Raw genomic sequence first — 15,822 nt, 5'->3', positions numbered from 1 at the left:
ATAAACGGTTCGAAACCGTCACCAAACGGGAAAAAAAATCTTCCCTAATCTTTTAACCCACCGATTCTGCACTGTCCTGAAATACTGTAATCTCTCTCTCTCTCTCTCTCTCTCTCTCTCTCACGCAGAGGCTTCAAAACCCTAACGGCACCAGGGATTTTGAGAGGGGAGACATGCCGATTTCAGGGATAATAGCGGACGTACTGGTGGCTCTCCCGTCCGCCGGAGGCTTCAAGTCGCCGGAATTCAGGCATTTGCACGCATTCTCCGACTCGAAGTTCCTTCCTTCTTCTGAATTCATCAGAGTAAGCTTTCAGTACCTTATCTAACAATGCATACTTACATGTTTGCTGAGGAATCGTGAGAGCGTAGAAGAAAGTCGAAAGGTAGAATCTCATTCCATATGGGGCCTGTAGATTCAAACACAGAACAGTTTCAGCGACCTTGATTGAAATAAAGTAATTTTTTGGTCAAGGCGATTTATAATCGACGGGGAAGATTGGAACTCGTCTAACCTGTTTGATGATCCAAAATATTTCAAGTTCTCAAAATTTTCCTCCTAGGGCTTACCTCTATGTTAGTCAGTTTAGCTAACTAATGAACAATTGAGACAACAACAAAGCCAGTGGTATAGGAAGAACTCACAAGGGCAAGTGTTGTAACCTGAAACCAGTCAATCTTGTTCCTTTTATGGTTTATGATTTGATCATGACGAGTCTTTATTGAATTACATTTTTTAAGTTGGGGATTGGGGGATTGCTTTTAAAAAAACGTGGAAAAGGAATGTAAAATGGTTAATGGTGATAAATTTGAGCTAAAAGTAAACACTTTTTGTATATAAGCAGTGATGTTATACATGTGAAGTAGTGTTCCTTTGCATTCTTGAGATACATTCCATGACAGGGGGGGCTCTATATTCTTAATCTTTGAGATTATGTTCACAATGTTTCCTAGTATTATGAGCAAGACAGGTACGGCCATTTCTTGCGCTAGCGTAACAAGCATTGGCAGTGTCCCTCTGCACATGAATTTTCTTTCTTTCGTCCCCTTCCCTCAAGTTTCTGAGCATCCAAATGCATGCTTATGGTATTTTAATCTGCAACTATGCCTTCTGGTTCTGTATTTATGAGTACTTAAATGTTGTATCATACTTGTCTACTGATGAAACATATTGGTGGTTGTAGGGTGACCCACCATATTCATGATGGAGATTTTGTAATTATTCTGTGAATTATTGACTTAACAGTTTCCATTGAATCGATCAAGCTCCTTTATTATTTTCTTTGATGCACTTTGCATATTTTTCTTTGATAGTGTTGGAAAATTCCTGTGATATACTAATTTATTTACTTTATACTGATCCATAAAGGATTCATGCTTGAAAAAAAGGTCATATAAACTTATATTTCTGCTGTTAGAACTCTACAACTCTTCACATTTGATATCCATTATGCTTTAATTTTCTGCTGTGCTGATAAATGTGAGAATAAAAAGCCTAAAAAATTTAAGCCAGTTCAACATTGCAAGCATGGAAAAAGAGATTCATTGCCTTATGCCAGTGTAAGTTTTTGACAAAGATGGAAGAGTAAATTTGTTAATTTCTGCTCCAGTTTTTTGATAGCCAAGCCTTGTGCTGAAGAAAGTTTCACAAGAAGTCCTCAAGCTAGATTGCGTTCTTCAGGACAATTTTATAATTTTGATGTACCAAATCAAAATCATGGGGCCATCCTGCTGAGAATCATACACTCCTTTGCTGTATGTCCTGTGTGTACTCGTTGCTTCTCTTAGCTTTAAAAATGAGAGAGGTTCGGCGTTTAATACAACTAATTTAGATGCTACGTAACTGTGTTCTTACCATGCTTTTTATTTGCAGGGCTGTCCTTTACATTCCATTCCTAAGCTAGGAATCGGATCAGATAAGTCTCCAGCAAGAGGCTTAATAGTGAGAGCAGCAGGTAGTTCTGGTGGTGATTTGGCACCAGTTGCTCCTGTTCAATTTGACTCTCCGGTAGGCCAGCTGTTGGCACAAATATTGCAAACCCACCCGCATCTGCTCCCTGCAGCCATTGACCAGCAGCTTGAGAACCTTCAAGCTGAAAGAGATGCCCAGGGAGAAGAAACTCAACCTTCAGCACAGGATCTCCTCTACAAGTAAGTTGTTTAATCTCTTTGCCACATCCACATGCACGTAGTTTCTGTCTGATTGTTGATTGCCTATCTTCTAATAAATGGAGGAAATGTTTCTGCAAAAAAACAAAACATCATTCCGCCTAAAACATATTAAAACTCATTTTCCTTATCCATTATCAGGAACATAAAATAACTGTTATTTTTTTTAGGAGTATTTCAAGTGGGGTTTAATTTTTGTTTGTTTGTTAAAAGAAAAGAATTGAGAACAAGAGAGAGAATTATAATTATATAAAAAATCCAAGAAGAGAAAGGAAAATGTGAGACAGAGAGACGAAGAGATAAAATTCTGGGTTTCAGTCACTTATTTTCTCTTTGTTGTTATAGTTACACCCTCAATTGTTTTTATCTTATCATAGTGAATCCCTTTCTCCATTTATTTCATATGAGCTTGAATATGTACTGAAGGCTATTCTTAATCATGCTAGAATAGTAGAATATTTAAACTAACCCTGTTTTAACTTTGATATTTGGTTACTATAGATATTGTTACTTTTCTGGCTTTTATGTTTTTGTAACATTAACATTCTTTTTTTGTAACTTTTTTGGTTATGTTGAATATACTTTTGAGCTTAGTATTTGTCACTCTCCTAGAGTTTACCTATGGTTGAGAATGGAATTTGGAGGGAACGGACGTGAAAGAATAGAAAGGGAAGGAGAAATCAGGAGGAGGGAGGATTTCAGAAGAATGGAGGGAGAATTTAGAAGAAACAAGAGAGAGAAATAGAATTCAAATTTCATTCATAAGCTGCCATTCTCTCCTTTTTTAGCATATTTATAGGCTATTACATCCTTTCAGTTAATAACTAACTGTAGGTACAATACTACAACAACATAAGGTACAACAAAGAAAAATACATGCAATAGAACAATTACTCCTATGCCCTTGGGGTTGTGACAATCCCCACCCCCTCCCTCTCCCCACCTTGAGAGGTTTCTTGTTCCCAAGAAACTTATTACAATTGTTCCTTTTTCGTCACCCAATTTCCGCTAGTTCTTTTCTTCGTTTTTGTTCTCTACTCCTTCCATATTCAGTAACTGTCTTTGACATCAGTGGCTGGGACTGAATTTATCTCCATAATTATAACATAATCCTAACCTTCTTCTTTGCTCCATAGTAGATGATTTAGCTGCATTTTGGATAAACCTTAGAATTCACATTTACTTGATTCCTTTCCAATGGTTGATAGAACAAAGGCTGAATTTCCATTGAGATTGTGTACTTATTGAAAATTGCTTCCAATGTAAGCTCCTGTAGCTTTGCCTTCTCAGCAGCCTGCATCATTTTTACAATTGGCCTTGGTTCATCCTTAAGGCCGCTAATGAAGCTGGAAACAAAGTAGTGCCCTGTTGTTAAAGCAGGCTGGGAATTCAACATTAGAGACCTTAGTTCTTCAAACCGGATCTGATACTCTGTCACAGATCCGTCTTGCTGAAGTTTGTTAAATTCTTCAACCACGTCGGTCATTGTCTTCTCTCCAAACCGGTCGCATAGATCCTTCACGAACTCAGTCCAATTGGCCTCCCGTCTCCTCTTCTCATTCCAGCCTTGATACCAAGAATCAGCAGTATCGTTTAGATAGGCTGCTGCAAGGTTAATCCTCTGTCCTTCTGGTATATTGTAATGCTGAAAAAATCTCTCGCCTCTGCGGATTCACTATCTCAGTTTTGATTCTTCAAAAACCAGTATCTCCAACCTAAGCATGGGAGTATAATGGGAGGTTTGAGAAGAACCTCTTACCTGGACTGCTGGCTCTTCAATTGGTAATTCCTCAACTGAAGCTCGGGGAGGAATCTCATCACCATGCAAGATTGGATCAGAAGTGGATCTCGGTGGGAACTCCAACCTGGAAACTCAATGAAGAAATCCGTCACAAGGCAAGATTGGATCAGAAACAGACCTCGGCAGAAAATCTGCTGATAAACAAAATTGAGGCAGTAATGTCGACAGCATTTTGAACACGCCGTCTATTCTCTGGCCATATTGACCCATCGTCTCCCGGTGCCTCTAATTTCCTCTGCATACTCTCTTGAGATGCAGCGAGATCCTCTCGCACGTTCTCTCTTATGGCCGAGATATCCTCCCTGCTGTGGATCACGGCCTCTTGAGTCTGTATCATCCCCAGTTCCAACACCTCCATCCTCAACTCAAGCTGTTTCATCCTTGTGCCTTCCGCCATTTCACTTCCTTCAAAGAATTGTTTCTGATCTGCTCCCAAATTCTAATCGAACCTGGATCTAATTTTCAGTGAGCCTAATCTGCCTTTTGCCATTGCTTCCAGGAATTGCTTTGATCTAACCTCAAAATTTGTTGCCGATCTACTTCCAAGGATCGCCTGAGATCAGCAATTGTCAGGTCCTCTTTGATCTGCTCTACTGCAACTTCCTGAGAGTTCGATCGGATCTGTTGCAGCAAATAGAAGTGGCCTGGATTGCCTGGATCGTTGGAATCACCGCTAGAAGTCGTTGGTTCTGTTGCAATCTGAGAATTCACTGAGAACCAACAGAAATTAATAGTGAGCAGGAGAAGTTGAAGGCCAAGGTCTGCTCGACTGCTTCTTATGACTCAATTGGTCCTGGATTGATACTCGATCAGTTCTGTTCCTGAGCATCGCCTACTCTGCTTCGCCTTCAAATCTGAATCACCTCTGAAACTGCTTCTACTGCCTGCTGATAATTTCAATTTGCTCTGTTGCTTGGAATTGCGTCAAAAACTCTTGGAAATTAATCCACAGAGAAGTGTTGGAAATTGGCTGAAATGAATTTGCCCAAATTCTTAGAGCAAGAATTGCTGGAATCACAGCCGAGGATTGATTGGCTCTGGTGCCAAATGTCACACTCCTGGAGTTTACTGAGGGTTGAGAATGGAATTTGGAGGGAATGGACGTGAGAGAATAGAAAGGGAGGGAGAAATCATGAGGAGGAGGGAGGATTTTAGAAGAATGGAAGGAGAATTTAGAAGAAACAAGAGAGAGAAACAGAATTCAATTTTCATTCATAAGCTGCTGTCACGTACCTAGCTGCTGGGCCTTATTTTTGTAGCTATGTCTTTAATATTTTGGTAGCTATGTTTTTAATTTTTGGAGGGAATTAGCTTGCTGGAGGAATGTTCCAGCAATGCGAAGTTGTTTTACAAGTGGTTAGGCAAGTTGCTGATTCTAGAAGGGATTTGGCAACCGTTTTGGCACCGATCCCCAACTGAGCAGTATAAATACGCTGACTCAGTTCATTTGAAGGAATGAATTGATAATTGAATCAGCCATTTTTCCCTCCCAAATCTCTCGTTCTCTCTCTTTCTCTGATTTCTTTCTCCCCAATTCTGCTTCTCCCTCCCAAAATTCCTGCAAGTTTATCTCTTAATTGGAGAGAATTCTTCTTGTCAGATCTCGGATCTGACAGCTGCCATTCTCTCCTCCTTTAGCCTATTTATAGGTTATGACATCCTTTCAGTTAGTAACTAACTGTAGGTACAATATTACAACAGCCTAAGGTACAACAAAGAAAAATACATGCAATAGAACAATTACTCCTATGCCCTTGGGGTCATGACATTATTTTACCTTTATTTAATTAAGGTGATAAACAGGTTGTCAAACATGTGCAACTATTTAATCTTGACTTTTATAAATATTTTTTAATTGTTTCCATGCATCTCCATAATTTTTAAAAGTTTTCATGTCTTCTTTCGTGTTTGTGATATTTTTTATTCCTAGCCCTTTGAACAAAGTTTTGATCTTTGATTGTTGAAAAAGTTTTGAAACGAGGGCAAGCGTTGGTAGCCATGATAAGATTGCTCACTTGTAACTGAAAATAACCTCTTTGCAAAGCAAGAGTAAGCTATGTACCAAATGGCTCTCCCCCATTTGGGTTTGTTTTTACTGTGTTAGTTATTGTAAAAAGGTAAATGTGGAACCAGTGCACAAGATTGTGGGCTTGGGGAATGTCAACTGTATGCAGCCCTACCCTTGCTTTAGGGAAATGCTTTTCTTGACTTGATTTGTTGTGATAGGTTTAGGTTGTGTTAGGGTCCTTGATATGTGTTTGGGCTTCGCTTGGTGTGTGTGCATGTTCTTTAAGTGATGCGTATAATTCTATTATCTAAGAATATGTGAACACTTCTTGTATAAGGGTGTCATACATAGAACTAAATCTGGGTTGCAAGTCTCTTCTTAACTGCCTGATTGGTTAGCACTCCCTCACTGAATGATTCATTTGCTACCAGTATCAAAATGATTAGCATAACTAAGAATCATGTTTTACTTGGCAAAGAAAAAAAACTAAGAACCATGTTGTCAGGAGAATAGCTGAAGTGAAAAAGAAGGAAAGACAGAAGACCTTGGAAGAGATAATGTACTGTTTGATTGTACAGAAATTCGTGGACAAAGGAATATCACTGATCCCAAAAATTTCAGCAACCTCAGATCCGACAGGCAGGGTAGATTTTTGGCCTAATCAAGAACAGAAACTAGCGTCTGTGCATTCGGATGAAGTATTTGAGATGATACAGAGTCACTTATCTCTTGTTCTTGGGGATCGGGTTGTGGGACCTCTGGATACGATAATTCAGATCAGCAAAATTAAGCTTGGAAAGTTGTATGCCGCTTCTATAATATATGGTTATTTCCTGAAACGCGTTGATCAGAGGTTTCAACTCGAGAGATCAATGAACACCCTTCCAAAGGGTTTCTATGAAGAAGATGCAAAGGTTCAAGATAACCAGCTTTGGGATGTAGACTCCTTGATCAGTATCCCACCTGAGTCCGATGGGGATGAAGGCAGCCAGTCTGATTCCAGTGACGGCAAATCGCATGGATTAAGATCCTATGTGGTGTATTTAGATGCGGAGACACTTCAGGCATACGCTACCATAAGATCGAAGGAAGCTATTTCTTTGATTGAGAGACAGACACAGGCACTTTTTGGAAGGCCCGATGTCAGGATTTCGGAGGATGGTACCCTCGATGCATCCAACGATGAAGTTGTTTCGCTTGCATTTTCTGGATTGGCAATGCTCGTACTGGAGGCAACTGCATTTGGGTCTTTTCTATGGGATGCCGAAGGTTATACTGAATCCAAATACCACTTCCTCAAGAGCTAGACGTCTTTGAGGTGTATGCTTGCTTGTTCTTCAGAATTGATGTTCTTCCAGCTTTAGGAACTGTATTACTTGAATCCAACCTGCTAATCCAGCATGTGGTTGAATGTAAATATCTTGAGTCTTGACTTCTTAACATTAATCACGGGCCATTTGGATTTACCAGATCCAGATCCTAATCACAGGTCATGCTCGCACAAAGCTTTGCTTGTTTTACACACAGAGCAAAACAGTAGTTTAAAAAAGATAGAAGTAGGACCAAGAAACCTTTTTTTTTTTTTTATTGTTATATTATTTTGTTTTTGTGCTGTTTGACTAATATGAAAGAAGAGTGTGTTTGCATGAGAGCAAGCAAAAGTCATGATTGATATTATTTTTTGTACCGTGGAAGAATAAAGGGGAATTTCGCCTCTTCGGCTGTGGACAACAGCCTGAATTTCGCCTCTTTCCTCTTATGAGATTGAGTTTCAAACATTGAATGTCAACTATTATTATGTTTTGACTTTCAGTTTTGTCAAAGCGGTTGGAAGAGATCGTTTTCTGGTTGTGTTGCTTGCTGTTGCTAGTCCTAGAGACTGGTGGGAATGGGAAGTGGGGGCCCAAAAAAACGTAAAAAGATCAATATGGCAAAGGGTAGAATCTGCGGATTCACAACAAAAAGTCGTGTTTGTATTTTTCACGGGAAATGGGATTCATTTGTAACAAATTAAGAAATCTGATACAATATAAACAAAGGATGATGGAGGTGCCACCCAAGTGGTTGCTCGTGGGGGTCGCCCCTTAACTGGAAATTATTCAGTTTTCAACTTCCTAGTTTGATACCTTTTTTTGGGTTAGCGTTCGTCTATCATACGATTCACAAATTCTAAGGGTCCATAGGGTTTTATTTTCTTTTCTTTTTTAAAATATTCTATATGCAAATTTCCATCAAATTAAAAGACTATTATAATACACTATACAAAGAATTTATTTGTCATGTGAAGGTGGTTACTATAAGAATCAAGGAATAACTGTGATGTTGTGTGTATCTTCTTCTCAAGGCTCTTTGCCCATCTCTCTTACAAGCAACCTGCTGCAGAAAAAACAGCAACCTCTGAACTAGAAACCGAGAGATTTAGGTGAAGAAGAAGAAGAAGCCAAAATTACTCAGGGGAACTGGAAGGATCCACCAATTTCTGAACTCCCCGATGGAGGATTGATGGCCACCCACAGAAGGGAGATGGTGATAGCCAGAAGGCCTGACCACACGAACACGATTGTGGGCGTCCGGCCACGCCTTCCCATCAGCCCTTTCGCGAATGGGTACAGATGAGCCAGCACCCAGAAGCTGAAGAAGACCCCTCCGAGCAGCCGGCTCCATTGTGGAATGGTGCTGTATATGGTTCGGCTGACCCCTACCGCGATTGCGATCAAGTTGACCATCATGATTGTGATTGGCGGGATCATCAGGGACGTCCATTTGATGATGTACAGGTCGGCGTACTCGTCATCCGCATCGTCACCAGCCGACTTGGATGTCAGCGTGAAGGAGATCTCGATGCCAGCAATTACCTTCAGTAGGCCTTGCAGCACGGCTGCAAGGTGAGCACTTGTGCCTCCAATTAACCAGAACTGCTCGTTTCGCCACCACTCTTCGAGGGCAATGCCAGACCACTTGATCTCGAGCACGGCGAGCATGCAGAGCGTCAAGGTGATGAGCAGAAGGTAGGTCAAGAAGGCGACATTGAGGGACTGGACGATGAACTGGCCAGAGAACAGGGAAAGAGCTGGTAGGAAGCAATAGACTATGAGAAAAATAGAGGTGAATGGGTAGATGCCAACATTGAGGTAAGCGATTCTCTGCAGCAACTTCATCTTAGGGCTGGCCAGGAGAGCATTGTTGCGCGAGAAGAATATCTCGACAGAGCCAGTCGCCCACCGGAGGACCTGGTGAAGACGATCAGTCAGGTTGATTGGAGCAGTCCCTCGGAAAGCATCCCTCTTGGTGACGCAGTAAACCGATCTCCATCCCCGGTTGTGCATCCTATAACCTGTGACCACATCCTCAGTCACGGATCCATAAATCCAGCCAACCCGAGTCCCCCATTCGGTTTTATCTTCATACCAACATGAGATGACACTAATTGCTTCAGCCACCGTGGATGCGTCGAGGAGATCTCGAGGAATAGTAAGAGCTCCCGGAGGTCGTCCGTTCCTCACGGCAGGGTGATCAGCCAGGGGCCGGCCTTGGAATTCAGCCACTGGAATTGAGTCCACCAAAAATGAGGAGTTACCGAACTTCTTGGGGAAGGAGGAGAGGTTCATTTCCTCTTCATCAGAATCTCCCATTTGAAGTGCCCTATTCTCCTCGGGAGCAGAAGCAACAGTAGAAGATTTCTTACGACGAGCAAAGCAACAGCTGCAGCAGCCAGCAGAGTGATAGTCTTTTGATCGAGGAGGGTCAAAACCATACAAAGCAATCCTGCGAAAGAGGCATCCTGTTCCAACATAGACTGGACCCTGAAGCCCGTCAAGGGCTCGCATGTTAACGTCAAAGAAGACCGTGTTATGATTGGCATAGCGATCCGATGGGTCGATTCCTTCGAACCTCTGAGGAAACTGGACGTAGCAAATACGATCACCACCACGGTCCATCATAAAACACATACCTTCCCTCAGTGCTTGGGAGTTGTAGACGTAGTGATCGCAGTCAAGGTTCAGAATGAAGGGTCCATTGGACATGATGGCTGAGGCTCGAACCAAAGCATTCATGGCACCAGCCTTCTTGTTGTGATCATACCCAGGACGCTTTTCACGAGAAACGTAAACCAACAGGGGAAGCCGAATGTCAACTTCCGTCAGATCAATAGGATTAGAATCAACAGCTGCCCCATGTAATGGCTCATCACTTGGGGGTTTCAACATCACCTATAATTACAATGCAATTAGGATTAGGATTAGGATTAATCTTAAACAAATTCAAACTGGTCAAGAATAATCGTCAAATGAAAAATTACCTGAATAATTCCTGCATGATCACCCCTAGTGTGCTCAGCAGAAGGAACCATCCAAGTACCAGGCCAATGGGTTCCATCAGCCATCCAGGTAGCCTTGGGGATCTTTATATTTTCCACCGGTTCATCGCCGGCATTCTCTCGCTGAAGTTTCATAGCCTTGATTTCTTCTCGAGCATTAAAGGCATCAGAGCGCCGCCGGATTGAATCAGGAAGGCCGTTAATCCGAACCTTGAACTCATCATACTCGCGCTTCACCCGTCTACGATCCTTGACAAAGTCCTGTCGCACCTTATTCTTATAAGGATCTCTCTTCAGATTGAAGTAAGTTTCCGGGTTCCTTGGCTCGATATCATGTTTCCGGCAAAATGGGACCCATAAGTTTGCAAAACTTGCAGCTTCTGCCATGGCCTCAAATGTTAGAAGCGCACCACCATCATCAGAAACATAACAAGAAAGCTTTTCAACGGGATAATCAGCAGCCAGAATGGATAGGATGGTGTTGGCAGTGACAAGGGGCGGTTCTTTCTCTGGGTCTGCAGTAGAAACGAAGACATCTATTCCTGGAAGATCAGATTTTCCGGTAGGGTTGTGGGGACCGGATGTCTCAAACTTGTCTTTCAAAACATTAAGATCCGTGGCGCGATTCACAGGGCAGAACTTTGGCAGCTGATCAAGTAACCAGGAGAATGCAAACCAAACCTCGCAAACAACCGACATAAACCACAGCCAAGGTGCATCATCATTTTGGTGTCGGAGCCTCCACGCAAGAAATAATGACAGAGCAGCAATCCGGACAAAGATTAGGAGTCTGTACACATAATGCAGCAAAATAAACATCTAGGATGAAATTAGATGGGCTTGTAATTAATGTTCAGACTTGAGACATACATAGCAAACTTAACGATGAACTTGTATGGTAGAGCTGGTTCTAAGTGTGAAACACCAATTAATGCAAGTTTGTAATTGTACCATAGAAACTTCAAAGTGTAACCCATAATGCAAAGTGGAAAAAAGAAGTACAAAATATAAGAAAATAAGAATAGATGCCGCCGCCCTTTTGAAGTGGGATGGGGGAGGAAGTTAAAAATCAAAAGCCCAATCCAACTAACTTATTAAGAGACATGTTAGCATACATATCAGCGATTACCTTTGTGTTCCAGTAAACCAATCATTTTACCTGATTAACAGACCTTCCAATAATGAAATATATAAGATGTGCTAGAATCATAATGCTAGATGATCATTATGTATAACCATAAAATGATAAATTAAGAAACAAATGCAGTCTGATTGGAATGAGTGGATGACAATCAACAGAGATGAATAGCCAAGAAATATGAGGGCTCGTGATTATACCGATATGGGCTCAAAACTGCGGCAGGTATCTTCAGTTTACGAGTGAGGGGCCTCCAGGGCTTACTAAGAAGTTGTGAAGGTTCCCCAACCCCATCAGTTTTCTCATTCCCCAATCCCCCCTCCTCGGGCCAAATAGCATTGCCATATCCGTAAGTTCCCTTGGTCTCGAACAGCCATCGGTTATGATCAAACTCCCCCGTCTGACTCTTTGTCAGCATCCCTGATTTTGCCGATTTCATCAATGACAACCTCCTCTCCATTTTCGACATCCCCACATTTGATGGCAGTGGCAGTGGCAGCGTCCGGCTGTTATCCACAACCTTCTGATCCAAATCTGTGGCCCTGTATGGCTCTTTACATCCCGGACACATCCCATCTCCACTTTTCACAGCATCGACATAACAATCCCTGCATATCTTAAAATCACATTCACATGGTAGGATGTCTTCTCCCCGCTCATCGCTCATCACTTTTCCATCGCAACCAGGTATTGCACACGAAGATCCTTTTGCACCAGCCATCTGAGGATGGCTTGTTTCAGACTCTATTACCTTATCCATCAAATGAGCGCGAGTAACACTGTTAAATCCGCCGGTAAACAACGAATTTGATACATACTGCTCTTCAACTCTCTGAGAGACCGATGAATCCATCGGTTGGTTATCCGGTGTTGGTGGTATTTGCACAGTGTAGTTCATGAACTCCCCACTGCCAATCTCACTATCCAGATCATTCGACTCCCTCGAGTAGTTGACATATCGGCCTGATGAAGTCCTCCTCGCGAACGTCACCGTCATAGGAACTGCCTTTCCCTGTTGTGATTCCGAAGCTTTGGATGATCTCGAAGCCATACTATATAAATTTGTAGTAGACGACGATCTATATCCCGTTCCTGAAATTAAGAATAGGAAAATAGAAGCTCAGATGTGCATTGGCAAGAATTAGCTACGGATTTCTCAGATAAGATTTCGAACTCATTCGAGCTAATTATGTCTCTTAGAATCATAATGAATACTCCTTCAAATGTGAATGAGCGTTAAGGAAAAATGAGAATTCTAATGTTAGATCGAGACAAAATTATGACAACCCCCCCCCTCTTTCTCTTTCCCTAAACCTGTCCTTCAGCCAAAACTAGGAAGAATGTCTCTGAACCAAAAATCCAAGATTTTTTCCCATCAGTACGACATAACAAGTTTAGAACAGAAAACTCACAGAAAGTACCAACAATCTGGAGATGAAAAAACAAATGGACTTTTGAATCATCAAACATGATTTTCAGAACCCATCTTTTGCCAAACGCGGAACAGAGACAGAAACCCAGGAAAAAATGTTGTTGAACAGATGTGAGACCCCTCTTCCTGTACATATATATACACACAGTAGGACAAGTACATACTTGTCACTCGTTTTCCAATTCCTAGTAGACTAGTAGTAGTAAATTAAATAATAGAAAAAAGAATGGATCGGCTTCCAGGAGAGGGCAAGAAACATTCAACCCAGAAAAGTAAATAAACCAACAGCTGTCGATAGCTTTCAAGACCATGAAACTTGAGATATGCTTTGAACCATTGCTACAAATCCATGTATTATGGACGCAATGACAGTGACCTAATTTGTCTGTGTTTTTGGGCTATTCAGAACTAGAAAACAGAGATCGAGTCAGTGACCGAGTTGGAACTTCAAAAACTCAGCTGAATGGGCTCAAAGACAAACCACTCCCAAACGAAACCCACAAAAGCCATACGAAATCCCACATTCTCAAGGGGCCGCCGGCCGTTCTGGGTAGTAAAAAATAAGGGAGATATTAACTTGACTTACCTTCCAAAACAGAGACTTGGTGCGGAGAGAATGGTGTTCAGAGCTTGAATAGCATTGGTGTGCCTACAGTGTGGATCTGTGTATTTGGAATCTCTGGATATGCCAAAAATTTCCGGCAAAGATAGAGAGCGTTAAGGCGCCAGCGGCGGGCGGTGGTGTTCTTGGGGAGATTGCCGGCGTTTGGAAGTAGAGGAGAGGGAAGAGGAAAAGGAAGGAAGGAAAGGAACGGAAAGTAAAGGGGTGGGGGAAAAAAAAGAATGAATATGTATACACACACAAACACGCACCACAAAAGAATGAACGGGCAAAATAGAAATAAATGTTTATTATAGGAATATATTCATTTAATGAAAAAGTAACCCAAGAGAGTTTAATGACAATAAATAAAAAAAATAATTTGTGATTTTGTTATTTTAGAATTGATGTGGGTAGAAATAAAACATCGTCACATCACATGAGATCATAGAAATAAGGTATAAATTAAGCGATTATGTAAGTACTATGTCGATATTAATTCGATAAGTTACAAATTCGATCTTTGTCTTATGTTAGGATTAAAGACCTAATTTACGATTTATTTTTCTTTGCGTAATCGAGAATATGAGTATCGAAGATCGTGTAAAGACGATTATTTAAAAATAATTATTAATAAAATTCAATTTAATTAAGATTAAAGAGTATAAGATAATTTGTTCAAATTTCTAATTCTCTTCATCTAATTCCAATTTTCAATTCCTATTCCTTTCCTTTGCCATTTGGTGGGACTCACACTCACCAAAGATTGACCATTATCAAAACAAGGGCATTTTTATTTATTTGCTCATTTCATTCCCATCTCTTCTTTTAAACAACAAAATATTAACACAATATCAAAGAATAAAGAGGCTGAAACAGAAACATAAAAATAATAATAATAATAATAATAATAATAAAACTGAAGAGGCAGCCTCAGCCCGACAAAGGTGACCGACCACATTGCAGTTTCGTGACAGCCGCCAAAATCGGCGGGGCGGAGGGGGAATGTGTGTCGCCGTCGGCGGGTGGGAATACGAAGGGACCGCGTGCCACGTGGCAGGCGAAACACGGGATTCTTAAGTCAATGGTTCGTGCTAACATCGTTGTATCCGAGGCCGCGCGCACATGGATGTTCTTCTTCGTGCACGCATGTTTTTGTTTCTCAGTGGGCCCCCCCACCAGAACAGGAGGACCGCGTGGGCTCCACCTGCGCCAGCCAGCCGTGATTGCAGCCGATTATTTCTACTAAATAATCATAAGAGCCCAAATAGGAAAGCCTTTTCAATGACCAATGCATCCCTCCTAAGTCATCACGATTGGATGTGTTTGTGAATTAGGGCGGGGCCATTAGTTGGGTTATAATTCCAACTTTTTCAATTTAGATTCACACTAAGGACAACTTACGTAAAAAGAAAATGAATTTTAAATAATTTAATTATTTAAAAATTATTTATATGAAAATTATTAATTATGAGTGTATGACTATAATTTTATCCCCGAACCCCAATCTCTTCCTCGTCTCCCCCCTCTCTCCCAAACTCATTTCTCTTCTCTGCCTTCTCCCATCGCCAATTACAATGGCCATCATTGTTGCCATAGCCAGTTGTAGCGGCCATTGTTGTCGCTGCTATCTTCGCTAGCCATCTCTCTCTTTCCCCCCCTCTCTCTCTCTCAAACTCTATTCTTTTCCTTGCTTTCCCCCATTGCTCATTGTTGTTTTTTCTTGCTTGTTCTGTCAATCTCTCTCTTTCTATATATATATATATAACTCTCTTTCTCTCTTTCTATATATATATATATTTGTGTGTATGTATATATACACACAGAAATGAGAGTGCATTTTTATCAACAAAGATGGTCTAGTAACGTCGGATGAAGGACGGTCGAGAATGAGAATGCATTTGCTTGAAAAACAATTTCTTTCCCTCATGCGAATTCATTTTTTAGCAAAAGTGAGAAAAAATGGTCACGCGATCCTAAATGAAAAAATATTTTTCATAAAAATTTTGGTCAATCAAATACTTCAAAAGTTAGAATTTGGGTGGAAAATGACCATTTTCCATAGAAAAGACAGCCTATCAAAAGGGCCTATTTGATAGCCATTTTTTCTTGAGAAAAGAGATTTTTTCCATCCAATTTTCCATTTGTGTAGTGTTTGACAGCCAAATTTTTCCAAAAAATTCATTTTCTCATTTCTTATCACGTGATAACTTTTTCCTTTAAATCAAGGAAACCAAATTCCTTGGGGGAAGGGAAAGAGCTCCGATTTTCCAAGCAATTAAAGCAACAACACACTGTGCTCCTGTCTTCATCCCCTTTAATTTCCATGGAAGTAGATCTCTGCAACGATAGGGA

The 15,822-nt window shown here is 41.0% G+C and overlaps 3 protein-coding genes across 6 annotated transcripts; 1 reads left to right on the top strand and 2 right to left on the bottom strand.

Moving 5' to 3' along the window:
- The first annotated feature begins 46 nt into the window (after window positions 1-46).
- LOC127787393 (UV-B-induced protein At3g17800, chloroplastic) lies at window positions 47-7,420 on the top strand. Of its 2 annotated transcripts, none has more exons than XM_052315416.1 (3): window positions 47-305; window positions 1,874-2,151; window positions 6,487-7,420. In XM_052315416.1, exons 1-3 carry the CDS (start codon window positions 174-176, stop codon window positions 7,283-7,285), a joined length of 1,209 nt encoding a protein of 402 aa, XP_052171376.1. In that variant the 5' UTR covers window positions 47-173; the 3' UTR covers window positions 7,286-7,420. The 2 variants fall into 2 exon arrangements, with proteins under 2 accessions (XP_052171376.1, XP_052171375.1); XM_052315415.1 differs by having other exon boundaries at window positions 50-305; window positions 6,484-7,420.
- Window positions 2,861-5,502, bottom strand: LOC127787396 (uncharacterized). The gene is made up of 2 exons (XM_052315419.1): window positions 3,929-5,502; window positions 2,861-3,833 (listed from the first exon to the last, which is right to left on the bottom strand). Exons 1-2 carry the CDS (start codon window positions 3,991-3,993, stop codon window positions 3,314-3,316), a joined length of 585 nt encoding a protein of 194 aa, XP_052171379.1. The 5' UTR covers window positions 3,994-5,502; the 3' UTR covers window positions 2,861-3,313.
- A 789-nt stretch (window positions 7,421-8,209) lies between the features above and the next one.
- On the bottom strand, window positions 8,210-13,705 carry LOC127787392 (cellulose synthase-like protein D3). 3 transcript variants are annotated; one of them, XM_052315413.1, is made up of 4 exons: window positions 13,453-13,705; window positions 11,635-12,526; window positions 10,279-11,086; window positions 8,210-10,189 (listed from the first exon to the last, which is right to left on the bottom strand). In XM_052315413.1, exons 2-4 carry the CDS (start codon window positions 12,483-12,485, stop codon window positions 8,429-8,431), a joined length of 3,420 nt encoding a protein of 1,139 aa, XP_052171373.1. In that variant the 5' UTR covers window positions 12,486-12,526; window positions 13,453-13,705; the 3' UTR covers window positions 8,210-8,428. The 3 variants fall into 3 exon arrangements, with proteins under 3 accessions (XP_052171373.1, XP_052171372.1, XP_052171374.1); XM_052315412.1 differs by lacking the exon at window positions 13,453-13,705 and adding an exon at window positions 12,847-13,177; XM_052315414.1 differs by lacking the exon at window positions 13,453-13,705 and having other exon boundaries at window positions 11,635-12,836.
- Between the last annotated feature and the right edge of the window lie 2,117 nt (window positions 13,706-15,822).

This window comes from Diospyros lotus, chromosome 12 (genome assembly GCF_014633365.1).
Source record: "Diospyros lotus cultivar Yz01 chromosome 12, ASM1463336v1, whole genome shotgun sequence".
Taxonomy (NCBI): domain Eukaryota; kingdom Viridiplantae; phylum Streptophyta; class Magnoliopsida; order Ericales; family Ebenaceae; genus Diospyros; species Diospyros lotus.
This window is presented reverse-complemented; position numbering and strand designations above follow the sequence as displayed.

Coding starts and splice junctions, on each gene's coding strand:
- LOC127787393 (XM_052315415.1), top strand. CDS start 174: ATGCCGATTTCAGGGATAATAGCGGACGTACTGGTGGCTCTCCCGTCC. Junction 306..1,873: donor CTTCTTCTGAATTCATCAGA/GTAAGCTTTCAG, acceptor TTTTATTTGCAG/GGCTGTCCTTTACATTCCAT. Junction 2,152..6,483: donor GCACAGGATCTCCTCTACAA/GTAAGTTGTTTA, acceptor CCATGTTGTCAG/GAGAATAGCTGAAGTGAAAA.
- LOC127787396 (XM_052315419.1), bottom strand. CDS start 3,993: ATGGTGATGAGATTCCTCCCCGAGCTTCAGTTGAGGAATTACCAATTG. Junction 3,834..3,928: donor TTGAAGAGCCAGCAGTCCAG/GTAAGAGGTTCT, acceptor GTGAATCCGCAG/AGGCGAGAGATTTTTTCAGC.
- LOC127787392 (XM_052315413.1), bottom strand. CDS start 12,485: ATGGCTTCGAGATCATCCAAAGCTTCGGAATCACAACAGGGAAAGGCA. Junction 11,087..11,634: donor GCAGTTTTGAGCCCATATCG/GTATAATCACGA, acceptor TTATGTGTACAG/ACTCCTAATCTTTGTCCGGA. Junction 10,190..10,278: donor ATCATGCAGGAATTATTCAG/GTAATTTTTCAT, acceptor TTGTAATTATAG/GTGATGTTGAAACCCCCAAG.